Source organism: Hyperolius riggenbachi, chromosome 1 (genome assembly GCF_040937935.1).
Source record: "Hyperolius riggenbachi isolate aHypRig1 chromosome 1, aHypRig1.pri, whole genome shotgun sequence".
In the NCBI taxonomy this organism is placed as follows: Eukaryota; Metazoa; Chordata; class Amphibia; order Anura; family Hyperoliidae; genus Hyperolius; species Hyperolius riggenbachi.
Window position 1 is genome coordinate 393,382,286 of NC_090646.1, and position 27,932 is coordinate 393,410,217.

A 27,932-nucleotide genomic window follows, 5' to 3' on the forward strand; every position below is an offset into this window, starting at 1 on the left:
CACATGCTCCCTTCGGATCTAGAGAGAAAAACCTTCTGCACTGAGAGTTCGTCTGATTGGCAAAAAGGTCTATTTCGGGCCACCCCCATCTGGCCGTTATCATTCTGAATACTTCCGGGTTGAGCCTCAGCTCGGAATTTGACAGTCTTTGTCTGCTTAGAAGGTCGGCCATTCGATTTAATGTCCCTTTCAGATGGACTGCTGTTAACGATAGCAGATTCAGCTCTGCCCAATCTAAGATCTTCAGTGACACTTCTAGGAGTTTTCTGGACCTTGTCCCTCCTTGTTTGTTCAGATAGGCTACTACTGTTATGTTGTCTGAACGAACCTGAAGATGATGCCCCTTTAGACACTCTGATGCTTGTAATAGGGCCATATGAACTGCCTTCATTTCTCTGAAGTTGGATGACTCTCCCCTTACTGGGTCTGTCCATGACCCTTGCAGGTATAGTCCGTCCACATGGGCTCCCCAACCCATCAAACTTGCGTCTGTTATAATCTTTGTTGGAGGAGACCGCCATAGTCTTCCTAACTGAAGATTTTTTATATCCATCCACCAAGGCAGTGATTCCTTTACCCAGGTTGGTATTGATAACACGCTTTCTAAATCGCCCTGATTTCTGTTCCAGTTTTCCAGTAGCCAGTGCTGGAGAACTCTTACGTGAGCCATTGCCCAATCTACTGCTGGTGCTGTTGAGGTTAGAAGACCCACTATACTCATGCACTGCCGTACTGAGATGGCGTCTGCCTCTAGAAGGCTGACTATTGTCGACTGCACTTTTGTCACCTTGTCCTCTGGCAAGAACAGTCTTTGAAGGGGTGAATTTATTATGAACCCCAAAAATTTGATCACCTGGGATGGATCCAGATGTGACTTTTGGTAATTTACTAACCAACCCAGGGTTTCTAACTGACCTAACACCCTCTTCAGATCTCTTTGAAGCAGTACCGCATTGTCTGCTAGAACTAATAGGTCGTCCAGATAAGGGATTATTATAATGTTCTGGAGATGAAGATTTCCTACCACCTCTGCCATTACTTTCGTAAACACTCTTGGTGCTGAAGATATTCCGAAAGGAAGGCACGAGAATTGATAATGCAGCACTCCACCGTCTCCTTGTACACTGAATCTTAGGTACTTTTGAGACTCCCTTCTGATTGGGATGTGCCAATAAGCGTCTGTCAGATCTATGTTCACCATAAACACGTCTGCATTCAGTAAGTTCCTCATCGTATACACAGTTTCCATTCTGAACTTTTTGTATACAATAAAGGGGTTTAGTGGTTTTAAGTTCAGAATCATTCTGAATTTTCCGGTTGGCTTTTTGATCAGAAAAATTCGAGAATAGAACCCTCGGTTTCTTTTTTCTGAGGTGGTACCTCTTTTATGACATTTCTGTCCATCATGTCTCTTAGTAATTCCTGTAATGCCATCCTGGCTTCTCTGTCTTTCGGCATTAAAGTCTTTACAAATCTCACCGGGGGCTTTTTTATGAATCTTATCTTGTACCCGTCTTTTATTAGGTCTAAAATGAATTGATTCGAGGTTATCTTTCTCCACTCTGGATAAAAGCGAGATAACCTGCCCCCTACTTTCAGCCTGGCGTCACTGGTGCTTGCTTTGGGGCTCCGCTGGCTTATGCAGCGGAGTCCTCCTAGGCCCTTCCTTATTAATTGGCCAAGTCCTTCTTTTTTGGACCCCTTTATCTCTCGCCTGGTTATTGCGGCGAAAAAAGGGCCTATTCGGCTTAAATTTCTTTTTCTTCGGAAATGATAATTTCCTGCTTGCCGTCTTCTCCAAGACTTCTTGGAGCTGAGGGCCAAATAACAGATCCCCCGTAAAGGGTAGATTACATGCCTTAGACTTGGACGATTGGCTACCGTCCCATGTCTTGAGCCACAGATTTCTGCGGGCATTATTAACTAGTGCTGTTGTCTTTGCTGTAACTCTTAGTGACTCTGTTGAAGCATCAGTAACAATTATTAGATTTCTTAACAACACTCAGAGCTTCTAAAATGTCCTTTTTAGGAGCATCAGTTTTGACTAATTCTTCCACCCTCTCTATCCATAATAAAGTGGTCCTAGAGACACAGGTGGTGGCTGCCGCAGGCTTAAAGTTAGTTACTGCTGCTGTATAAGCTTTTTTAAGTGACAAATCAATTTTCTTGTCTGCTGGGTCTTTAAGGAAACCCAAATCCTCAAAAGCAAGTTCATTCTCCCTATTCATTAGACTGAACGCTGCGTCTAACTTGGGACAACCTTCCCATAATTTTGCATCTTCTTCTGAAAAGGGGAATCGCTTTCTAAAGCCTCTGGAAATAAAAAGTTTTTTCTCTGGGTATTTCCATTGCGTATTAATTAGGTTTTTTGTTGAGGGATGTACAGGAAAATTTAAATGTGGTGTGGGATCCATACCAGAATATAATTTATCATGTATGGACACAGGAGCGGGAGTGGTCTGATTAATATTCAAGGTAGTGTGAATAGCCCGCACTAATTCATCAGTCTCTTCCACCGGAAATCTGAATCTTGAAAACATAAGTTTCTCATCCGTATCACTTTGATCTGACATATCATCCTGTGATAACTCCCTGTTAACCTGTCCTCCAGGAAGAACATCCTGTATTTCCTCTTCTTCATCTGAAGAAATTAAACATCTTGTAGTTTTTACAAGAGCTTTTCTTGGCTTAGGATTCTCCTTGGGAATAACTGCCACAGGAGGTACCACAGGAGCTGACCCTGTAGGCAGATTTTCCCTGAATGCTCTAAATGTCTCTACCATTTCATGCCTCATGGTAGTCATAAACTCTTTGCAGGAGGCAGTATTCTCTTCATTAATTAACTTTGTAATACATCCTTGGCAAGATGCTTTTGTCCAGCTAGTTGGCAAAACAACCTTACAGACAAGGCAACTCCTGGACCTGTTAGAGCTATCGGATAAGTCCGAAGTCTCCTGAAAAACATATGAAGAGAATAATACCATGAGATTAATTACTATAATTCATTAAAGCCTGTAATTAATCACATAAATCCTCTCCTGAACAGATGTGATGTTTATTCATATATACTCTGTGTATATAGTGAGCTGTTTACCAAACAAAGGAATATCATTATCTGTAAAATAAGCTTAAGTACAGCAATCAGACAGATAATTTAGGATGCATATCAACTCAAGTGTAGCTCATCTAGACAGAATGTAGATGCATACAGCTGCTAAAATGTATTGCAGGAGAGAGAGAGAGAAAAATAAATTTTTTTTTTTTTTAAACTTAATATATTTGGTGATACTGCACCAATAAATCCCTCCTGCAAACTTAGAAGGAAAACATCCAACATTATATGCAGCTGACCCAGTAACCAGCTCACTCCCCACAATGAATGCACCATGTAGTTAACATTCATTGAGGTAGATATGCAACAATTACTTATGCAAAACACATTGAGCTGCACAAAAACCAATCAGTCACATGTGAACAAATGCTTTTCTGAACTATCAGGATTTTTACAATACTTAAACTGGTAACAAACATCTTGCTCCATTTAAGTAATCAAATCACCAAGTAGTCTAACATGCTTTTTCTGATCTATTAATTAAACTTAAGATCAGTGCAGTTATCCATGTTTAACTGGTTTTAAACAACAATGTGCCACCACAAAAAGACAGCTTCAGCAAATATCCTTGATCTAGCCACTGTCATTCATATGCTGACTAAATACATCTGAGCAGCATAATCAAACCTCAGACCAGTGCGGCGACCAGTCAGACCGTGATCAAACGCGGCTCCCCACAAGATCTCCGCCGGCTTACCTGATCCTGAAGTTTTCGTGCGTCCATCCTCGGCAAAGGCCAAACGCTAAGTGCCACAAGGAACGCACACAACGCTGTTTTGCAGCCGCGCAAAATGCGGAAGTGAAGTCACTCGTCGGCGGAAGTACCGCTAGACTGGGGGCAAAGCCATCCTTCCTCCGTGCAGAGCCGATATTCCCCCACCGCTGCGTCCAGGACCTCCGTCAGGGCTGCTCCGCGTTGTCCTCCCTCTAGCACGCACAGCCGCTCAGGTGGCTGCTAGAGGGGAAAAACCTGTTTTAAGCAGGTAAGGAGCTTTCTGCTGCAACAATATTCCAACCCTCCAGGGTAGTGAAGCAGGCTCCCTCAGGGAACTATTACCAGCCTCAGCACTCCCAGGCTGCTGACCAGCTAGCTCCCTTTACAGAGCTCATGTTCCCAGGGAAGGAAACACACAACTGAGGTGTGGATACCTGGGAACAGATTTATAGAGCTCACGCTGGGTGTTTCCTGTTTCTGGGGGGCGGAGCCCAAATCTCAATGTCACTGTCCTGGAGGGTTGGACGAAAAAAATGCAAGTGGAAACAGCCCCTATATTTTACATAGAATCCAATTGCTGGATTTCCCTGGGCTGCTGCAGCTTTCTGTTGCAAGTGGGAACCGAGCCTAAGAGGTACTTTATGGATAAGGTGTGAGGAAACTCAAGTGACGTGAATAAGGGCCCTTGTACCAAAACATACAGAAGAGGGCCTTAAGCTGTGCAGAAGGGATGTGCAATTAAGATATGCTTTTATTTCAATAAACCTCTTGTAAGCAGATTTGCTGATGATGGTAGTACTTGAAAAGCAGCACTGTATTGTTCTCGCTCTATTTAGAGAATCTTGAACAGCCAGAGGGCTTGCCATAACAATGTAGATGCTGGAGGAGGAAGTGCGGTGGTGCAGAAGCATGGGAGAAGAGATTCAGCATGGAGTTAATGGTGATAAACACACAGCGCGGAGTGGCTGGAGAAAATTATACAGATGCTGAGGTGAGACTCAAAAACCGAATCCCTGGTAACATAACTTTTAAAGTACTTCACTAAACAGGACTGATGCCACAGAGAAGGAGTTGAATTGATCAATGTGTAAGATAGCTGCATTTATAGCGTGCATATGAAGAACTTATAAGAATAGACTAGAGGCTGAACAGAAACAAGATTGCTGGCCCAATAACAAAATTAGTCACACGTGTTATATGCCAACTACCAAATAATCATGATTGATGTTATTAAAAGGACTCCGAGCAGTGCAGAAACTATGGAAAGATGCATATCATTTTAAAGCTCTCTTTCTCCTCTTTCCAATGAAATATAAGCTGCCGCCCTACGTCTTTTAATTTTTGCTATTTTCGCGATTGAAATTGCCGCGGCCGCGATTTCGATCGCGAAAATAGAGAAAACTAAAAGGCGTAGGGTGGCGGTTTAGGTGTCGCCAGAAAGAGGAGAAAGAGAGCTTTAAAATGATATCCATCTTTCCATAGTTACATTGTATTACACAGGGCGACTTTTTCTCAAAGTCGGCAGCTCCATTCAGCAGAAAAAGTCGCCCTGTGTAATACAATGTAACTATGGAAAGATGGATATTATTTTAAAGCTCTCTTTCTCCTCTTTCTGACGACACCTAAATCGTCGCCCTATGCCTTTTAGTTTTCTCTATTTTCGCGATCGAAATCGCGGCCGCGGCAATTTCAATCACAAAAATAGCGAAAACTAAAAGGCTTAGGGCGGTGGCTTATATATCATTGGAAAGAGGAGAACGAGAGCTTTAAAATTATATGCATCTTCCCATAGTTTCTGCACTGCTCGGAGTCCCTTTAAAAAGTATAATCATCCAAGTTGCATAACAGGTCCTGATGGCATTTTTGGCCTAATAAGTGGAGAGTTGTCAGGTAGAAATCAGAGGCAGAACTGGCTCAATAGTAAATTCTGCCTTATGTTAGAAATAGATTAGAGAGTTTTCTCAGGATCCAAATAGGATTACGACAATGATCGATGCTGACTACTTACACGGAATAACACCCATTAGTATCAATCTCCTACTGATTAATGCAATCACTTCAAACATTGCTAAAAAAGGGCCTTTCCTGAACAACATTCAACTGACAATATGCCCGAAAAGGTATCTTAGTGCTGGTGTGTTACAATCAATTTTGAAATGTGTAAAAAAAAAAAAAAATCAAAAGTCCAAGCAAGCAAGAAAAATGTATTGCAGCACATTTCAGGGTGGGCTCCACACGGACGGGAGTGTTAAGGTTACGCCCCTCTAGGGGGGTCCTGGGCTTATGGTGGCCACACACCATACAATTTTTTAAATATCTGTTCAATTCAAGAACTGCAATACATTTTTCTGACTGATTGTAACATTTCAAAAATATGACCAATGTACCACACGCATGTTCAATTTTTCCTCAATTATGATAAAAATGATTGGAAACTGACAAAATTGCTAGGGTGTGTATATTAATAAATTGACAATCCAACACACACCATACAATCTTTAGAAAGATTGAAGAAAAATATCTGGCATTCCGAAACGATTAATCACTTCAGCCTAACTGGACAAAAATTTTCGTCCAGTTAGGCTGCGCGCACTCCCGCGGGTCGCGCGCGCTCTCTCGCGGGCCCCCCCCCCCCCCCCCCCCGTGCGCGCCCCCGCTGCTGGCCGTTAGCCCATCGATCAATGAAAGGGATTATAAATCCCTTTCACTGATCGGACCCCCCCGGAGAAAAGCAAACAGCGTCTCTTCAGACGCTGCGACTTTTCTGAGCACTGGTCTTCTTTCTTCTTTCTGGGAGCGAGATCGATCGCTCCCAGGACTTTTTGACTGCGGCCATCTTGTGGCCAAATAGCAAACTACACCAAAAACACACATTGTATGAAAAAAATACATTTTTAAACATCAAAAATCCCCTGTTTACCTCCCACACCAAAAAATATCCACATACAAGTTTTAATAAAAAAAAAATTACAAAAAATTACAATAATAAAAAAAAAACAAAAAACAAATAGTTACCTAAGGGTCTGAACTTTTTAAATATGCATGTCAAAGGAGTATATCAATATGATTTATTAAATTATGGGCTTCTAAATATTGATGGACGCAAATTGAAAAAATGCACCTTTATTTCCAAATTGAATATCGGCGACATACATTGTTATAGGGACATAATTTTAATGGTGTAATACCCGGGACATATGGGCAAATACAATACGTGAGTTTTAATTATGAATGTATTTATTTTAAAACTGTAATGGCTGAAAACTGAGAAATAATGAATTTTTTCCGTTTTTTTCTTATTCTTTCTGTTAAAATGCATTTACAGTAAAGTGGCTCTTAGCAAAATGTACCACCCACAGAAAGCCTAATTGGTGGCGGAAAAAACAAGGTATAGACCAATTCTTTGTGATGAGTAGTGATAAAGTTATTGGCAAATGAATGGGAGGTGAAAGTTGCTCAGATGTAAAAAAAAATCTCAACCCTGTAGGCTGAAGTGGTTAAAAACGAAGAAACCGGGAAATCCGATCGGATTTTTCAGTCGAATGAAAAAAAAGCTGTCGATTTTTTCGGGAGATCCGATAGTTTTTATCGAATTAACGTAAAATCGGATCATTTTATTGTATCGTGTGTGGCCACCTTGAGGCATCAGTAGAGGGACTGTTCTGTGTGAGAGTAAGTTAGGTCATAGTGAAATACTGGTAATCATTACTAAAATTTTATCATCGTAATTAGGTAGTAGAATATTTGTAATTTTACCTATATTCTACTTGTGTCTCTCTCGGTGCCATTTTTACCGGTCTCCTTTATTACATGTAAGCCTTACAAGTACCCATCTGGGAAAACTTCTTGCTTCAATCCCACAGTGGGCTAGATTACGTGCTCCATACTCCATCTCCTGGCATGCATTGCAGGCGTGAGAGACACTGCCGAGAACTACAAAATGTGACACATGTATCTGGTCCAGGGAGAAGATGGCACAGCTTGTACAGGCTGGGGACCAGAGGAGCAGCACCCTGTAGACAAGTAGTAAGGTTCACCCTAACCCCCCCCCCCCTCCCCCAATCGGCAGACTTAATTACGAACCACTCTTATGATGAGGAGATTCTTTGTAAAAGAAAAAAAATTGTGCTTTTATGGTCCCTTTAAAGGACGCCTGAAGTGAAAGGCATATGGGGGCTGCCATATTTATATCCTGAAACTCCAGGAACACTAATCAGGCATGTAGTGCTGATACCAAAATCAGCTGCCTCATCAACAATCCATTCTGGTAGTAATTAGAGTGTCAAGCTTTTCCAGACATCAAAGAATCGCTTAGTGTGCACATTCTTTTGATAAGAGGGTTCTATCCAATCCAGAAAAAAAACCACAGTATTAAATATAAGCCTTATAAACAAAAAGTCTCTGGAGAAATGTATGTTTTTCCTATTACATAATTGTTACTAGGTGTATTAGAACAACATACTATTTGCCACAGTGTCCCTTGAAGGAGAAGCTTTGTGCCAACTGGTCTCAGAGGAATTTATATACAGTATACTGGTACCTACAAATAGGTGTGTGAAACAAAACTGAAAGCCTTGCCAAAAGTAACATACATTTGTCATTCACTGATATTTACTGTCCCTTTAAAGTGTCAGCCTCTCCTAACTGCCCTGCTGCTAGGGTAGTGCTATGTTTCCGGGAAAAAAAGTAAAAGGTAAAATAATAAGAGCATTCCAAACTATCTCATGTCACCTGAAAAGGTTTATTATTGAGTTACATTTTAAAGTGAACCCAGTTGCAGGAGAATCAGAAATATATAAATATGAGATTTTCTAGGAGCTCACTTCTCCTCTAACAGCTCATTCCTATTGTTAATACTTTTTAACAGGCAAATATAAAAGGCAAAGCAGGCACTGCCAAAGTTATTATTATTTAGTATTCATATAGCACCAACATCTTCCGCAGCAAAGTTCACTGATCTTTATTGTTCCAGCTTCAGTGGAAGTGTGACTGCGCTGAAGTGGTCACCTGTCCTGCTTGTGTAATAATGGCCATCAGGTACAAGATTTATGTTCTCTACAATGTGAGCACACCCACTAGCAACCCTCTAGCAATGCACACACACGGGTGATTTAATGTTCCGCTACTTTACTCAATACTACTCATTTGCCTGCTATTCTGCATCACAGAATTCTTTTTAAATGACTGCAAGTAGCAATGTGACCTCTGCGTTGTTGTCAACAATATTATTGTTATAATAAAAGTACGTATAAACACATATGTACAAACTTACGTGTCATCTTCAATATATTTTATTAGTGTAAGAGCTTTTCTATGAAGTATCAGCAAAAACTGTGCCAAAAATGTGCTTCTTAAGGAAAGGTTTGGTTTCAAATGGAATACCTGGAAAACAGACAGATTTCCAAATGAGCATATTACATTTGCACATTTAAATTGGTATGAAATTCAGCATTTTTTCTTTATTATAAAAGATTCTTTCCAGCAAAGAAAGGTGCTACCAGAAAAAACACTGGTAGCAGAACAGCATTCAAACAGTTAAACACAGCACTTTCTTCTTCAGTGAGAAGCTTGGCTCTGTTGCCAAACTTGAGGGAGTGATTACAATAGTAGCTGATAGGAAAACAAAACAAGATAATATAAACAATGCAAGCAGTGTACTGTAGCAGTTGAATACAAATGTACACAGGAGAAGACACATTCTCACTGGGTACATTGTAATATATCAATACAGCAACAATGCAATAAATTACAATGGCAGCTTTCAGTGCAGATAAACTGTACTTTGGGGACTTGTAATTTTAAACACACAATACTACTTGTGCACAAAAGCAAATATTATAACTGTATGGGTAATAAAAAGTAGGAAGACAGGTTTTTACTGAATGTTAAGTCAATGTTTAATCGCTATTTAAAGACAAAAGGCTGTGAATGGTTTCAGCTCATATACATATTTTTAGTGTTCAACAACACTTCAGTTCCATAACTACAGTACAACATAAAGCAACATGAAGGACATTTTGTACAGCTATAAAAAGATAAAAAAAAAGCTACATAAAAGACCATAGTAGTAGTGGTATGAGGTACAGAGTAGTGCAGGAAAAACATCCAGTCTGCCTACCATGAGCTCTTGGATACAGGCAGATGCTGGCTATCCTGTCCCTGTGTGCCTGTACTTGATACATACTGTGAATATACTCTGCGGGTTAATTGAATTCTCTTTCCACTTGTATTAGCTGCCGCATGGGTAACACTATCACGGTAGCAAATGCATGCAAACCAATAAAGATGGAGACAGATCAAGTAACAGGCGCACAGGGACGGGCTTGGCGTCTGCCTGTATACTAGTGCTCATGGCAGGAAGATGGGATGGTTTTTCATGTGCTACCCTGTAATAATAATAATAATAATAACAGTAACAACAACAATTATAAACCCCAACAGTGTTTCCCATATGTAAAAGAAGATTATAAAGTAAATTACCTGCTCTAAGAAATTTTTGACAAATGTGTCTCTGTGCAGGATATCTTGAAAAATATTCCTATAAAGGAAACAAGATATTAATAGAGAAAAAAATGAAAAGAAATTTTATGCAAATCACAAGGGTCAAAAAAATGCATTTCCATGAAATCTGCATAAAAGCCAAAATCATTCGTATCTCATTCACCATCTCTACGCATGAGCATTGCATGGATAAGTGTAAGGCGGTATACAATACGGGGCTTGCCCTCAGTGACCACTGCACTGCACATTTTCACATAGCTTTCACAAAGCCCTTTAGCTACCGTATTTTTTGGACTATTAGACGCTCCTGACCATAAGACGCACTAGGTTTACAGGACAAAAAATATATATTAAACCTGGTGCATCCATGGTGAAGAGGCATCTTGTGGATTATGCCCCCTTTGTATCTCATGCCCCCTTGTAGATCTTGTGTCTCCGTGTCCTCCTCTGTCCCACTGATGTCCTCCTGTGTCCCCCAAGTGTCCACCTCTGTCCTTCTTGTGTCTTCCTCTATGTCCCTTTGTGTCCCCTTGTATCTTCTTCTGTCCCCGTGTCCTCAGTTTGTCCCTGTGTCCACCTCTGCATGGGCATAGCACAGGGAGTCCCTGACATTGTGCCGTGTTAGATGTTTGATTTGGCAGGCGTTCACAAGTCAGGAACTCCCTGCAATTGGACTATAAGACTTGTGACTTTTTTCTCCCACTTTTGGGGGAGAAAAAGTGAGTCTTATAGCCCAAAATTACAGTATGTGCCTCAACCAGCTATTCATGATCTCCTCGCCATACAAACGCAGCCCCCAAATTTGTCAGCAGTTCTAGGCCATCTCGGACTGTCTATGGTTATTAAGCTCTAGTAAACTACAGACAAACAGCAGGGAATACAGCAAAGCCACAAAATACTTCTGGATTACTGAAAGATGTTGAAGAGTTGGGCGGGATGAGGCTTGGTCACAATACAGTGGCACTGTATGCAGGCACTGGAAAATATGTTGTATGTGGCACTGCCCTCTATTGGCCACAACTACTTTTTAACCACCCAGCTAGAATACATTTCTGGAGAGAACAGTCCTGCTATGCATGAAGTTTGGCTCTGACTCTCTTTAAATACACTACAGCTAGGAATGTTATTGAAGAAAAAAAAATAGCCTTTTGAATTTCCCGGTTATAGCTATCAGGGGCTGTCATTTTTATCTCAGCTTAAAAAATGCCAGCAGTCTCGCTGATCTTTTGGCTTCAGTAGCTTGAGTCACCCACATGAAACAAACATGTGGACAGTGGAGTCAAAATAACCGATCTGCATACTGGTTTTGAATCAGCTATAAAAAGTATTATTAGAGGCAGGGGATAAACACAATAGTCAGGCAAATGACTTTCATTTATTTATATAAAGAAAATGAGTAATGGGACACCTCCAATATTCCTCTCAGTGCTTTTTATGATTCTCCTATTTTCTAACTTGTAGCCGTGTTTTCTCATCCTACTTGCTTAAAAGGATAAAAGGAATGCTTAGATCATCCAACCTTTGTCAGCAGCAGGCCAAGCCAAGGTGCCGAGGTGACCACTTTAGCGCACAGGAATTGGATGCTGGGAGCCGATAATCAAATTAGCATTTCACAAGACACTTGCTTACTGCCAGCAGCCTGCTGCACCCATCCATTCATTTGCTCAACTGAGCAGCTAACGTTCGTTTTCATCCCTCGGTTAATACTATTTTCCCAGCACTGTCTGACAAGACAACCAAATTAGCTTTCACACACTTAAGATGTCACTCAGCTAATGTATTCTAGACACCGGGAAAGATTTAGCTTTTTGACAAGATGGCTTTCACAGCAGGTACTCTGTCTATTAAAGGCAAATTCTGAAGGAAGATGATTAATAATAAGAAAATTGACTTGAAACACAAGCTCTACTTACAAGTTAGGAGTGAAACTTTCATCTGTGTGGATGACCGAGTCTGCTGCCATTTCTTCATCAGACGTGGCTTTCCACAGAGCTCCCAGCTCTGCTCTCATGTATCGTCGCTGGTTGTACGCGTGCTCATGGCATGGCGGCATCTGCTTAACTGTGTTTACATCCACATCTATGTGAGTGGCAGGGTAAGGGGCATACATTACTTGGCGGAAAGGCAGCACAAAGCTTCCAGTGGCATCCTGAAATGATTAAGAGAATTCTATTTAGACCATTCAAAGGAGAACTCATCTCAGAGTTACTGAAGGGAGTAGAGAAGTGACATTTGGGAACGGTATGCAACTCAGTCCTCGTGCTGTGGGCTGGCAAGCTTTAAAGGTTACTTAGATCAAAATAAAAAAAATCAGCTTAACCCCCTTGCCGTTCCAATTCTGACGGGAGGGGGGCAGCGCAGCACTTTTTTTTTATTTTTATTTTTTTAAATCATGTAGCGAGCCCAGGGCTCGCTACATGATAGCCGCTGACAAGCGGCATCCCCCTACCCACTCCGATCGCCTTCGGCGATCAGAGCAAGCAGGAAATCCCGTTCAGAACGGGATTTCCTGCTTGGCTTCCCCGGTCGCCATAGACGTCAGAGGGAATCCTGATCCACTCCTCAGCGCTGCCTGGCACTGATTGGCCAGGCTGCGCAAGGGGTCTGGAGGGGGGCAGCGCAGCAGCGATCGGAAAATGCACGCAGCTAGCAAAGTGCTAGCTGCGTGCAGTAAAACATTTTTTTGAAAATCGGCCCAGGGAAATCCTTCTGCGCAGGTTACCTAGCTGAGCTCGGGATAACCGGCAAGAAGGTTAAGTTACCTGGGGCTTCTTGTAGCTCTCTGGAGTCATCCTGTGCCCGTGACAATCGTCAGAGTCCCTCCATCGAGCAGCAGCAACCTCCTCAAAGCTGTCCGGTCGCGGCAAGTCAGAGGCTACGGCATATGCACGGCCGCACGCACCCAGATTGCGCTCCCGCAGTAAACCGCTCCTGGCTGTGGGAGCCCAGTGAGGAGGCATGTGGCCGGCCAGCTTTGCCGGACTCGCCACTGCTAGCCGGAGGGACTCGGACGGACATCGTGGGCAAAGGTTGACTCCATGGGGCTGCAAGAAGCCCCAGGTAAGTTAAACTGATTTTCTATTTTGACTTCAGATTTCCTTTAAGAGGAAGCCGAGGGGAGAAATATATGGGGGCTGCCATATTCATTACCTTTTAAACAAAACCAGTTGCCTGGCTATCCTGCTGATCTTTCTGGTCAGTAGGGTCTGAATCACGTACCTGGAAAATTGCATTTCTTCCAAAATTTGTGTTTTCATGTTTTCCCATGTGTGAAAAAAAACCTCTTACTTCTTGCAGCATAAATTTGCACATCACATGCAAATTCCCATTAACTTTCATTAGCTGTTCCGAAAAAAGGCATACAAAAATTTGGATTGGCAGGACAGCCAGGCAATGTGTATTGTTTAAAAGGAAAAATATGTCAATCTCCATATGCCTTTCACCCTTTAAATCATTAAAGGATGAGTGCAGCTACACAAACCTCAGCAAATAAATCTGTGCTTGCACACTACACATATAATTTTTGCATGGGTTTCAGACTGCTATACCCAGTTGAATTCTGTGGCACTAAAAGTTTCTTCACTAAAGTACATTATTAAGTAGTCTCCAGGTATACTGAAAAGAGGAAGTGGCTTACAGGAAGGACTTCTATTCCCAGAATCCTATGCAGCAGTCTGAGGCCTCCTGCACACTACATGCGATTCAGTTTTTTAATCGGAATCCAAAAATCGGACTTATAGAAAAATCTTAGCAGCATGCAGAATGTTTTTTCTAATCGGAATCCAAAATCAGGTCAGATAAAATCAAAATCGGAATCACATATAGTGTGCAAGAGGCCAAGGACCTATTCATAAAGTGGTTGTCAAGCACCCCCTGATAGTGTACCCTTCATCACCAAAAAACCTATAATATATCCGATTTTAAAAGGCAGATTTTTTTAGCTAATTTTAACATCACTGAGAGTAACAGTAATTTTTCCCCCTTTTGCTGGCTCTCCCTAGGTTTAAATGGGTTGCATGATGTTAAAACAAGAAAATATTCTGCCCTCTTGTCAGAAGAAAATGTAGCAGTCCATGGCTTGATTTAGACCAGGGGTGGGCAAATTTATGGGGACGGCTGCATCATCATCGGTATTCAACGACAGCAGGTCACATGACACTGCCATTGAGTGTGCTGCTGGAACAAATTATTGGATGAATTAATTTTTGTATCCGTGATGCACATATTTTTTTTTATCCAACAGTGGGAGGGAGAATGGGAGAGGAGCAGAATGCGGCCTTTTAACGACGGGCCACCTTCATATAACACGTGGGCCGAATGTGGACCGCGTGCCGTAGTTTGCCCAGGCCTAGTGTAGACCAAAGGTGCAAAACACCTCTGTGACCTCACAGACTTGAATAGCTTTCAAAACCTATAAGTAAAAAAATGCATTGGTGGTATTTATAAATTTGCAGTGAAGTAGATCACTAGTGCCACATCAAATCTCTGAAAGAAATGCAGAAAAATGGTTGTCGGATCTTTTTTCCTGAATATGTAAGATCCATTTTTCTTTAGTTTATTTGCATATTGGCATTTACTTGTGCATAACTACACTTATGTTCTATTTCTAGGGACCATTTAGCTTGTACCTTAGCTTGTCAAACCTCAGGAGGATACCTTGTAGAGTCAAGAGGAAGCAGACGCTGACAAGAACAGCATGTATTGCTAAACTGCCCAGACATCAGAATAGGAGCATGAACGCTATCTAGCTATCAATGGAAATGCCAGTTTACTGCAGAGGGAGTCTGTCACAATCAAAACATGTATCCACTAGAACTGGCGCGCAGTGTGCAAGGCAGAGAATTTCCATCAAAGCCTTCCATTACAGGTGAGGGATTTTTTTTCTTACAGAAATCCATGTAAACGTATCAGACGTTTCTCAAAACTGCAATGTTTTAAAATACATTTTTTAATCACAATGGAAAATAGGTAAACTATCAAAATTAGGGCCCGTTTCCCCTAGGGGAGATTTGGTGCGATTTCCTGCTCACAAATCCAGAAGTAGCCTACTGAAATATGCTGCTTCCAAATATGCGTGCATGTAAAACAAAACCTGAAGCATTGCTCCTGAATTTCAGACAATGCATCCAAATCCTCATAGCCATGCATGATGCGGCTACAGGGATTCGGACGCATAATCGCGTTGCACAAGTCCCGTGCCCTCCTCAGATGCTTGGCACTAGTGGTAAATCTCCATAACTGCAGCAATAAATGGAGGAGAAAATTGGTAAAAGAATGTGGCATTAAAATAAAAGAAATGGTCCCTTCTACCATGCAGTACTGGTTAAACATTGCCACATACCGCTAACTTTGCTAGAGTATGTGCACTCATTCCCTTCTTTACAGATGGTGCGAGAGAAGTAGTCTCTCTCTCCTCACGTGATCCGTGTGCCCCGGTCGCAACTCATACTGTAGGGGTTGAAAGTTAAAAACAAGTAACACCAAGAGCCCCAATAGTGTAATATGTACTGGTAAATGGTTACTAGATAGAGTAAATATTAATACTCACAAACCAGGGTTACCATTAGGTAACCACTGTAAAGGCAGGTGGGGAGACTTTCCTGACCCCACTCAGGAATAAGAAGTCGCTCTCTGTAGATGAGAAAAAGGGGGTTCAACCCTCCACCCAGGGTGGACTCAATATTATGCAGGAGAACAGAGGCGCCAAAAGGATAAAAGGAAGCTAAATGAGCTTAAAAAAACAAATTCTTGGTAAATAGAGGAGGTAGTGGTGGACTTACCTCCTCCAAGTGGACACACAACGACTGTAGTAAAGACAGTCAATATATTTTATTTATGAACTCAAAATATGCAACGCGTTTCGCAGGTTTGATCCCGCGTCATCAGGCAATAACAATGGAGCAATAGCATATGTGGTCAGTAGAAGAGCCAGGCACCTCTGCCTGGCTCTTCTACTGACCACATATGCTAATTGCTAATGAAGCGGGATCAAACCTGCGAAACGCGTTGCATATTTGGTTTTTTAAGCTCATTTAGCTTTCTTTTATCCTTTTGCCGCCTCTGTTCTCCTTCAGGGGATGAAAGAGTTTGGTTTCTGCTACACACACAGAACGACGTTACCACTCTTCTGCTGTCCAATGCAGTATGTATTATTACGGTGAAGTGTTTTACTGGTACTGCATGGTAAAAGAAACCATTTTTTAATTTTTTTATTATTATTATTTCAATGCCACATTCTTTCACCAAGCTTTGTCCTCCATTTATTACTGCAGACTAGTTAGAGAAAAACATGAACTTTGATAGGTTCCCTTTATCCTGAGGAGAAAGGAACATGGAGCCTGCCATCTGTGTTCTTTTAGCGAATGTCAGCTGCCTGGATGCTGCTGTGTGATTCAGGGCTTCCCATACTTTACAAGTGTCTGAGACAAAACCAGTAAACAAGTGAAGCAAGCAGCTGGTGTGGCTAGCAAGGCAATGAGAGTGCTGCTTTGTCCTGGGTGATGCAAGCACTTGCATTTGAATAGGCTGTTCATTTGCATTCAAAAGACAACAGGTCATCTACTGCATTCCATATAATTAAAGCACTCCAAATGCCTGGTTACAGAAGATGCTGTATTTTACAAAAACAATATGCAAAGCTTGCAAAACAAATGCAGGTTTACATGGTCTGCTAAAATTCCCTTCAAAAATTTAAATCTGTGCTTGAAATCTGTCTAAAGGTGCTTCAGATATGCATGTCAAAAGCAAAATAAATGTGCCTAAGTACTCAAGCCTCATTTGCCTTAAAGCCGCATCTACACGCGTAGATGCGGCCGCGATGCTCCTTATCAATCGAGCCGCTGATGCGGCTCGATTGATAAGATCCGACAGGACGGATCTCCGCACCGCCGATTCCCTGCTCGATCCCCGCGAGGGGACAATGGCAGGGAATCGTTCGGGAGATAAGCGGCGCCGGCGGGGACGAGCGGGCACGAGCGGGGAATCGAATGCGGCGCACGCGCGGCGAGCGGGGACGCGGCGGGCACACACGGGGACGCGCAACAGGCCGCCGATCGCCACAACATCTCCCCAACATCTCCCCGTGTAGACGGGGCTTTAGTGTGAATGAGTGAAACTGACTAACGCAGATTAACATTTTGAATTTGATGGCCTCAATTCACTAAGCATTACCGCATTCGATAATGCTGAACCCAGCTGATTTTACAGATCATCTTCCGTAATTCCAATTCACTAAACCTGTTACGACACTAAAAATTAGCGTTATCGACAAGTGAGGTAAATTACCGACTTGTGCGGTAAATGCCCCAGGAAATGTCCAGAAATTGCAATTCACAAAGATTTCCCCATTCTGTAAATTGGGCGAAAGTGTTTGATATTTTTCGCCAGCTCATAGCAGCCAGTAATTAACTTTTTCCATACTCTCTGTGTGGTAACTTGACAGGCAGCCAATAGGGAGAGCCACACAGCCCTGCTTCTCAGCTGATTTGATGTGAAAGGGATTCCGGCTGGTCTTTCACTGCATCAGAGCAGAGGAAGATGACATTTTTAGGGGCTTTTCTGCATCCCTTTAGGTGTGAAAACCTGTATTCTGCCATGCAGAAAAGCTCCCCATGGTGGCTGCAGCACATCTATAGGGATGTCAGAGATGCACTAGAGGGAAAACCCAGAGTCATACACACAGCTCCCTGCCTCACCACTGACCAGCTATTCGGTTGGTAAGTGACACTTACAAAGCAGGGCTTAGTGAATTGAGGCATTTGGGCTATTACGTTTGTAATGTTAATGTTTTCCTTCATTGTCTGATCTAACAATAAATACCCTTTTGAAACTAAATTGCAGAACTTCTGCCTCATGCGGGCAATCTTTAGTGAATTTGGAGGCTGATATGTGCCTTCCTCCCCTTTCCCAGGCATAAGTGGCAGGAATGAATGCTCATGATTGCCTTGGTGGATCCTGACATTGCATTGTGCCTTGGTATCTCAGCTGCTCGCAGTCTGGTTATCAGGCTAGTATCCCAGTTTCAGACGGCAGCTCCAAAAGCCACTACTGGCCGTTACTATGTTAAATATATTTAGGGCCTGAGCCCACTAATGCAGTTGTGGGCAGTTGTGTCTGCTTTTCAGTATCTGTAAAACTGATGTGTTGCTGAAAAGCAGACACAGCTGCACACAACTGCGTTAGTGAGCTCAGGCCCTTACTATAGCAGTCTTATAAAAATGTGGATAGGGAGTTGAGTTGTACTAAAACCCCTGGAAATTAAAAAGTTATAATTCTCTAATTCTCATAACAAAATAGTGCCATCCTTTATATCATGCCTGTAGATGTAGCTAGACAATCCACACAAGACTGACTTTTCAGTTAGAAACTGCTAGTTTGGGCCCCTCTGGCTTTTTATACATCTGTCAACTCCAGAAACAAGATCTCCTGACAACAGACCCCCTAAACTTTGCCTTTTTAAGCCATATAGTTTCTCTAAAGAACAGTGAGTTGCTTGACCAACCGGCTGAAAAAGCACAAACCTGCCCCCCCTAAATACTCACTTAGGCCCGGTTTACATTAGCGTTCGCTATCCGGATTTTCCGGATCTGATCCGGACCGCATACTGTACAAACGGAACGTACGTTCCGCATAGCAATGCAAAGGCTATGCGGACGTTCACATACGTACGTTCCGTACAGTACGGAGCCGGACCGGATCCGGACTCTTTTCCAACATGCGCTATTTTTTGTGTCCGGATCTCCGGCCCACGCATCCTGACCGGAGCCTGACCCGAGCCTGACAGCACCATCAGGAACACAGAAACCAATGGGAAATGGAAGGCACAGAACACACTGCCTACAAAAACCTGACGTTCTACCCCACTTCCTATGCGTATCCAAGCGGCCATTTCGGATGAGGACACATGGGCCAAGCATGTCTGGAGTGGAGCAGCAGTGACAGACGTGCTGGAGCTGTTTGGCAGAATATCAGAGGTGGAGGTGATGCCTACAGCGGAGGAACCTGATTGTACATGTGCACCAGGTGCACCTTCTGCTGACCCGAACATTTTTTTTATTTATATTTAACTATTTTTTGCCCACGGATCCGGATGGCAGCCTGATGCATGCCTGATACAAACGGACCGGATCCGGATCGGAACCGTACGGTTCTGATCAGGATCAGGTCAGGATCCGATCAGGATCCGGTCCGTTTACTTGCCAAAACGCAAGTGTGAACGGGGCCTAAGCCTCCAGCGACATCTTGTAGCCTTCCTATTGCTCCTCGGCATCCTCCATGCATGCAAGCCGGCATGTCACCTGACACGAACTAGGTCACATGACACACCCAGAGCCGTGCAAGGAAGCCGCTACAAGATGTCGCTGGAGGCTTGGCGAGTATTTAATGCCTGTAAATACCCTTGAAAACCCCTAAAACAAAGTCCCATTATCCCCCTCAGACATGCCCTTTAATTGAGACTTCTGGTTGATTTGAGTTCCAGCTAATGGGGTCTTTTCTGTACGGTTTGTGTGGGTGGTGCCTATAGATTCTTTGTGCATAACATACGCACAAAAATGACTTCTTACAAGCATCGACTCAATACGATGATTTATTTTTAAGTGACCTCCTTAAGTCACCTCCTAACAAATACCAACGGGAAACGGTTCTGCAAAAAGATGAAGTTCAGCATGAAATATGTCTTTAGAAATACAAACGAGCAGGTGAAAAAGGAAGCAAATGCTGGAGATCAATGTTGTGACTGACACCTGCACAGCCCATGGGTTTGTGAAACATTTAGTCTTTCACGCACTGACCTTCAGCAGCCCTTGCACAAATAGGCCAGATTCATACTTGAATGATGATTCAGACCAGCACAACCTGGAGCACTTGCGCTCTGCAGGAGAAAGAAAAAGGCACAGCGTCCTCACCATCTGTAACACAGAACAAAACACAACGGTAATGCTTAATGCAGATTATGCATATTTATACTGTTCCAATAGCAAGTTTTATGCAGTATTCATGAAATAACATAAGACAACGCTTCATTAAGGCGAGAAAGAAGAAACAAGAGGAAATAATAAAACAGTAGGTGGACTTGTTACAGATGTGATCATCTCTTGCAGTTAAAACCCTGCATTGACACAAATGTCAGTTATGACCTTCAGTATTATCATAAAACTAGCTAGCTGGAAACATGAATTCAGAAAAGGGGATTTCCAGCTTAAAGGGATACTAGGGGGTTCGGGGGAAAATGAGTTGAAGTTACCCGGGGCTTCTAATGGTCCCCCGCAGACATCCTGTGCCCGCGCAGCCACTCACCGATGCTCCGGCCCCGCCTCTGGTTCACTTCTGGAATTTCAGACTTTAAAGTCTGAAAACCACTGCATCTGCATTGTTGTGTCCTCACTCCAGCTGATGTCACCGGGAGCGTACTACGCAAACACAGACCATTCTGGGCCTGTGCAGTACGCTCCTGGTGACATCAGCTGGAGCGAGGACACGGCAACGCAGTCGCAGTGGTTTTCAGACTTTAAAGTCAGAAATTCCATAAGTGAACCGGAGCGGGGCTGGAGCATCGGTGAGTGGCTGCGTGAGCACAGGATGTCTGTGGGGGACCATTAGAAGCCCCGGGTAAGGTCAACTCATTTTCCCCCGACCCCCCTACAGTATCCCTTTAACCTTCCTGGCGGTAACGTTCGGGGTAAGCCGCGCAGGAGGTTTTCTCAGGCCCTTCTGGGCCGATTTGCTTAATTTTTTTTTGCTGAACGCAGCTAGCACTTTGCTAGCTGCGTCAGCACACCGATCGCCGCCGGCCCGCGCTCGATCGCCGCTATCCGCTCCACCGCCCCCCCCCGACCCCGTGCGCTGCCTGGCCAATCAGTGCCAGGCAGCGCTCTCGGGTGGATCGGGACTCCCAAAGACGTCGCCGACGTCATCCCGCCCCGTCGCCATGGCGACGGGGGAAGCCCTCCAGGAAATCCTGTTCTTTGAACGGGATTTCCTGAACGAAGCGGGCGGGGGCTACATGATTTAAAAAAAAAAAAAAAAAACTGCTGCGCTGCCTCCTGGCGGAAAACATTACACCGCCCGGAGGGTTAAAGAGAAACTCTGACCAAAAATTTAACTTTATCCCAATCAGTAGCTGATACCCCCTTTTACATGAGAAATCTATTCCTTTTCACAAACAGACCATCAGGGGGCGCTGTATGACTGATATTGTGGTGAAATCCCACCCACAAGTAACCCCTCCCACAAGAAAAGTTCAAACTTTTGTGGGAAATAGCTGTTTACAGCTGCCTAAAACCATGCAGCAGCTACATCACCTGCCAACACTAAAATGTTCACCGGAGCTCCTCTTTAAAATAGAGACCCACCAATTAGATGTGTAAGCAAACCCTAATTATCTTCTTTTAAGTGCGACAACTACCCTATTCAATTTTCAGCAGAGCCCCTCACATGCAGTAGCACCCTCTTCCATGCACAGCCAGCCTCAAATCCACAAGCTATCCCTCCACAGGCAACATTTCTCTTAGGCCACAGGTGTTAAACTCAAGGCCCACGGGCCGAATGCAGCCCGCCTCGCCATGTTATGTGGCCTTTGAGAGCTTCAAATGTGCATCATTGTAAACAGTGAAGGAACAGTACACTGTCTTCCCATCCAGAGGATGACAGTGTTTCTGGTTGAAACATTGTCAGTTTGAGCCTGGGTGCAGTAATAACTTACAGGACCTCCCTGTGAAATTAGCATGGCACACCCTCATTGGATCCAAATACCCACCCTGTGACTGATAAATCACACAAATACACCTACACACAGGCCTCGCCACACATAGCAGAGCACTGTAAGATTTCCCTGCTCCAGCGATGCATTGGTCTCTTTTGCTCTTCCCAGCAGCTGTATGCTCTGGGCTTCCATACCTCCAGCTCCCCATCACGTGACATGCCTCAGGAGCCAGAGGTATACAGGATAGAGCATATGTCTATCAGGAAGATTAGAGGAGACCTGAAGCAGCACTGAAGCAGGTAAATATTAAACTGGTCCACTGCACTACTCTGCAGAAGGAGGAGGAGGAGCTAGCGGGGATCCAGCCCCCCCATAGTTACTCCACTTTATTTGTGACTGTGCAATAACTGTAAACTTATTTGGCCCGTGACTAAAGGTGGCCACTAACAGTCCAATCATTTTTATCCAATCTTACCATTTCTATGTAATATAAGGGGCTGCCTGTAGTATCCATTCAATATATTCACTCAGTTTACTCTTCTACTACATAGATTTGGTAAGATTGGATACAAAATATTGGATTGTTAGTGGCCAGCTTTAGACTATGTTTTAGATTTTGGCCCGTTACATGATTCAGTTTGACACCCCTGACCTAGGCCATTGCCTATGTGGGCTTTGAACTCTGGCCCTGGCAGAGCAACCTCATGTAACTAAACAAAGGGATCATAAAGCAAATAGATTTCTATTTAAACTTAAAATCTCCTCAAATCTTCCTCTACATCCATCTAATTTCTTTTTATTTTTTGAATAAAAATACTGCTGTGCCTTTGCACTGGCAATTACTCTCATGGCTATATCTGCCCAAACGATTTCTTATTTTTACTGTAAGACATTACATCAATCTGCTGTACTATTTTCATTTATCCATCTACATAAACCGAGATGAAAAACCATCAACCTCATTTATCAGAGTGCCTGAAAAAAAATAGGAACTGTCGTGCCCCAGGCAACCAGATTTTCCTATTCATTCTGTAACCTGCTGGCATAAAGCAACAGTGAATCTGATTAGCTGCTATAAGCAACTAATAGAACAAGTGAAGGCAATATTGAGAAAAGGACAGTGCGTACTGCACATATGGAAACAGATTCAAGTCAACACTGAAAATTAATAGACGGAATTTGAAAAATGGAATTTGCTGGTTTAGAGCAAGTGAAAACGTTGCTATTCAATCACTTGGCCTCACTACTTATTTAAAAATGAGGTACCGTAGTCATATCATTTATTTTGTAATTTTTTTTCCTTGCATACTAATACTGAGCCATAAGGATGGTCTATGATGCAGAATGTTATGTTCTGTTGGTGCTGTATGGGACTTATCTGATAAATGTATAAAGGAACGCGACATCCATTAAAGCTAGATTTGAGCTTTCATCAGCAGAACTGAAAAAACTATGCCAGATGGCTATTAAAGCTCAACTTCAGGCAAGTGGCTTAATATAAAACTGAAATACATACTTGAAATGTATTCTGTCTAAGGTTTTTAAATCTGTTCAGCTAGTCTGGCGATGAAACAAGCACAACATGGCCAAGTGTGACCTCACTTTACTGACAATACTCTGTACAGCGCTGAGGAAGATGTTGATGCTATATACAGTAAATCTCACTATTATTATAAATGTGAAAGTTTGGATGTTTGTTAATCACGCAACAATGGCTGAACGGATTTGAATGAAATTCGGACACACATAGTACATTACCTGGAACAACATAGGATACTTTTTATCCCCATAACCAAAAAGTGGGTGGAGACAAATACAAATTTCACTGGGGAACTGCAGCCATTCTTACATTGTTTATGGCAGGGTTCTCAAACTTTGCACAGTTGGTCACTGGGTGACTGGGATTTAATATTCAGAAAAGTGGGTGGAGCATACAAAAGCCAATCAAAATTCCCCTATTGATTTTCAAGGGGAATATTTAACTGCTGCCATTCTTGCTCTGTTAAAGGCACAAGCCTCAAACCTGGTACAGTTGGTCATTGGGTGACTGGGGTTCAAATTCAGAAAAAGGGGTGGCGCCACAGCCAATCATATTTGTTTCATTTCAATGCCAATTATTAATGCCAAAGACGGCAAAGCTCACAAAGTAGGTCATTGAGTAATTGTGTATTTGGGTTAGAAAAAGTAGGCGGAGCCAACACCAGCCAAATACATACCTGGGCCACGCTGGGCCATCAGCTAGTACTAAATAAAAATAATAATGTTTGTTCTTTCTACATATCAGAATCCTGCTGTGCAGCTGACAGGTTATTTTTGTAAACAAAAATTAAAACTCATTTTTTAGGTATTCATATGAGCAGTAGTTAAGGTGAATGAAATAGCATTTTAATATCTGCCTTGAGTTAAGCTTTAAATGGTTGCTCTGAAATGGTACCTTTTGTTCATTCTCTGTTATTAATAAAACCCTGCTCTTCTTGTACACCATCAAACCTTTTGAGCTGGAATCTGTCAAAAGGGCAGCAGAAAGTCACCATGCCTATATACCAAACAGAATTCATGGGATGGGTTTAATAAATAAAGGAGGATTACAGGGCAGAGTCAAAACAGAATGAAAATACCAATTCATCTCACTTTCCTACAGTTTGGGACACAGTAAAAGAATATCAAATCCTCTAGAATAAACGGGTTAATTAAGCAGAAACAAAGCCTTGTCTGTCACGTCCCCATTTATTTAAATGGGTACGGCTGGAAACTGCAATCATCTATTAGAAACATTTCCAAAACAGTTGTCAAGAGGAGTCATTTCAGCTGTCTAGGAGACTTCAGCCTGGGTACCTTTGATTGCTATGACAAATAAATCACTGCTCTGTGAGAACACTTGTAAATGGTTTCTAAAAAAAAATAAAAAAAAAAATGGAACATTTCAGAGAGAACAAGTACTGTGCTGCTGGTATAACACTTTACAAGCTATGCTGTCACCAGAAAAGGTGTTATTTACATGAGCTGGTGCTCGCAACAAAACACAACAGCGCTGTTCTATTCACTTGTGTCGATTTTTTTCAATTAGGGAGCAGACCGCTACAGCAGCATACAAGAGCGACAAAATATTGCTTCACTCAAATCAAAGCCATTTTTGTCATTAACGCTGAAATGCTGCATAGATCTTTATGTCTGAGGTACAATATTCCACTCAAAGCCTCTGTTAGTATCTTTAAAACAAAAGATTTATGGTTTAAACCAGTAGGGATGCAAAGCGCTTTTCTTAATGCATATGGGCAGCTTCCCTATTTTTTTCTGCCCGTGTTTTCCTCACCTCTGCATAAGGTAAACAGAGCACTTTTTTTAGATTAAAATTTTAAAAAAAAAAAAATACATATATTATATGAATACCATTATCTACTGCTCAAAAATGTCACAGTATGATCTCACAAAAATGGCGGTAAAGGTGCCCATACTGTACTTCTAGTGATGATGGGCAGATTTAACAAAGAGGCAAATCTCTCTCTGATCGAATTTGAATAGAGAGATATCTCTCGGCTGCTCATACACCGCAGGCCGATTCCAGATTGATTGCAGCATAAAATCTCTCGGGAATTAGCCGAGTACGCAGCTGCCCCCCCTCCCCATGTATAAATTTTGCACCATGTCCGATTGACACGTGACCAATTTTGACTCCAAAATTGGCCGCATCATCAATTGAGCATGTTCTTGGTGGTACCCATTTTCATCAGATAATGATTAAATCAGATGGCCAAGGCGAGAGGTATATGGTCCCCTCAAATGTCAGTTGAGGCAATCAGTCAGCCTCACTGCTGGGTGATGTGTGCAGAGCACATATACTGTAAAACATGTAGCAGGTGTACAAGAGCTTGTTACTTGCCGTATGTGGTTACCTTCAAATACACTATCCCACCTGCATTGGCTTGATGAACACTTTTACACGTGGAGCTACAACTTGGATTCAAGCTATAGGCCTCAATTCATAAAGCATTACCACATGCGGTAATGCTGAAAACAGCAGACTTTACTGACCACTTAGCAATGTGTCAATTCATAAAGGATGTTACCGCATGATAAACTACAATTACCGACCAGGGAGATAAATTACCGACTTGGCTGTAGTTACCTCCAACACATGTCAGGAAATTGTCAGCAAATGTCAATTCATAAAGCCTTCAACAAGCGGTAAGCCTGAGGATAGTTACCGACTCCCTGGTGAGGTGTTAACAATGCAAAGTGCAGGGAGCCGAAGTCTGTGTGAGTCATCTGTGCAGGCAGGGAAAGTCTGTGTGAGTCTTCTGTGCGAGTCATCTGTGCGGGCAGGGAAAGTCTGTGTGAGTCGTCTGTGCAAGTCATCTGTGCGAGCAGGGAAAGTCTGTGTGAGTTGTCTGTGCGAGTCATCTGTGCGGGCAGGGAAAGTCTGTGTGAGTCGTCTGTGCGGGCAGGGAAAGTCTGTGTGAGTTGTCTGTGCGAGTCATCTGTGCGGGCAGGAAAAGTCTGTGTGAGTCGTCTGTGCGGGCAGGGAAAGTCTGTGTGAATCGTCTGTGTGGGCAGGGAAAGTCTGTGTGAGTCGTCTGTGCGAGTCATCTGTGCGGGCAGGGAAAGTCTGTGTGAGTTGTCTGTGCGAGTCATCTGTGCAGGCAGGGAAAGTCTGTGTGAGTCTTCTGTGCGGGCAGGGAAAGTCTGTGTGAATTGTCTGTGCGAGTCATCTGTGCGGGCAGGGAAAGTCTGTGTGAGTCGTCTGTGCGAGTCATCTGTGCGGGCAGGGAAAGTCTGTGTGAGTCGTCTGTGCGAGTCATCTGTGCGGGCAGGGAAAGTCTGTGTGAGTCGTCTGTGTGAGTCATCTGTGCGGGCAGGGAAAGTCTGTGTGAGTCATCTGTGCGGGCAGGGAAAGTCTGTGTGAATCGTCGGTGTGAGTCATCCGTGCAGGCAGGCAGGCAAGTCTGTGTGAGTCATCTGTGCAGGCACGAAAAGTCTGTGTGAGTCGTCTGTGCGAGTCATCTGTGCAGGCAGGGAAAGTCTGTGTGAGTCGTCTGTGCGAGTCATTTGTGCAGAGAGCCGTCTGTGTGAGTCATCTGTGCAGGGCAAAAGAGAGATATCGCCACACTGCTCTACTCAAAGGGCTGCGGTAATTTACCGACCTTCAACGGCAGCTGGGAAAATCATTATGAATTAGCACACAGACCGGGAAAATACAGAGTGCGGTATTTTTTCCTGACAAGATTTTTTTTTATCACACTGCTTTTTATGAATCGAGGCCTTAGTCCCTATTTAGGGATATGAACAGATTATACATTCCTTATTACAACTAAGCTGGTCTCCATGATGTGATCTACAAGACTGCAAGTATATTGGATGAAATTTGGCCAACCATAGTATGCATACGCAGATGAAAGTATGATGTTCTAGCTATACATCTCAGCTGTTAAACCCTTAAAAAGGAACCCGAGGTGTGAGACCTATGGATGATGCTATATTTATTTCCTTTTAAAGGGAACCTAAACTGAGAAAGATATGGATTTTTCCTTTTTAACCACCCTGGCGTTCTATTAAAATTGCCAGGGTGGCGGTGCAGCAGTTTTTTCTTATTTTTTTAAAATCATGTAGCTAGCCTAGCACTAGCTACATGATAGCCGCTGTGCAGCGGCATCCCCCCACCCCTTCCGATCGTCTCCGGCGATCAGAGCAAACAGGAAATCCCATTCAGAACAGGATTTCCTGTTTGGATTCCCCGGGATGATGTCATTGATGTCATCCACGTCATGGAGTCGGAGGGAGTCCCAATCCGCCCCATAGCGCAGCCTGGCGGTGATTGGCCAGGCTGCGCAAGGGGTCTCGGGGGGGGGGGGCCTGTAACACGGCGGGTAGCGGTGCATCGGCGGCGAGCAGCCGTGGCGATCGAT

At 43.1% G+C, this 27,932-nt stretch overlaps 2 protein-coding genes across 2 annotated transcripts in view; both read right to left on the bottom strand.

Moving 5' to 3' along the window:
* Window positions 1-27,932, bottom strand: part of C9orf72 (C9orf72-SMCR8 complex subunit) — a 112,897-nt gene that overhangs the window by 5,641 nt on the left and 79,324 nt on the right. Inside the window, exons 6-9 of the mRNA XM_068271373.1 lie at window positions 20,120-20,236; window positions 12,242-12,477; window positions 10,308-10,365; window positions 9,100-9,209 (exon numbers count right to left, since the gene is read on the bottom strand). Of these exons, the coding sequence (XP_068127474.1) occupies window positions 9,100-9,209; window positions 10,308-10,365; window positions 12,242-12,477; window positions 20,120-20,236 (521 nt within the window). The remainder of the gene's footprint in view (window positions 1-9,099; window positions 9,210-10,307; window positions 10,366-12,241; window positions 12,478-20,119; window positions 20,237-27,932) is intronic.
* LOC137517599 (uncharacterized) lies at window positions 1,375-4,080 on the bottom strand. Its single transcript, XM_068234595.1, has 2 exons — window positions 3,810-4,080; window positions 1,375-2,954 (listed from the first exon to the last, which is right to left on the bottom strand). The coding sequence occupies exons 1-2, from the start codon at window positions 3,834-3,836 to the stop codon at window positions 1,971-1,973; spliced, it is 1,011 nt and encodes a 336-aa protein (XP_068090696.1). The 5' UTR covers window positions 3,837-4,080; the 3' UTR covers window positions 1,375-1,970.

Coding starts and splice junctions, on each gene's coding strand:
- LOC137517599 (XM_068234595.1), bottom strand. CDS start 3,836: ATGGACGCACGAAAACTTCAGGATCAG. Junction 2,955..3,809: donor CACGAAAACTTCAGGATCAG/GTAAGCCGGCGG, acceptor TATGTTTTTCAG/GAGACTTCGGACTTATCCGA.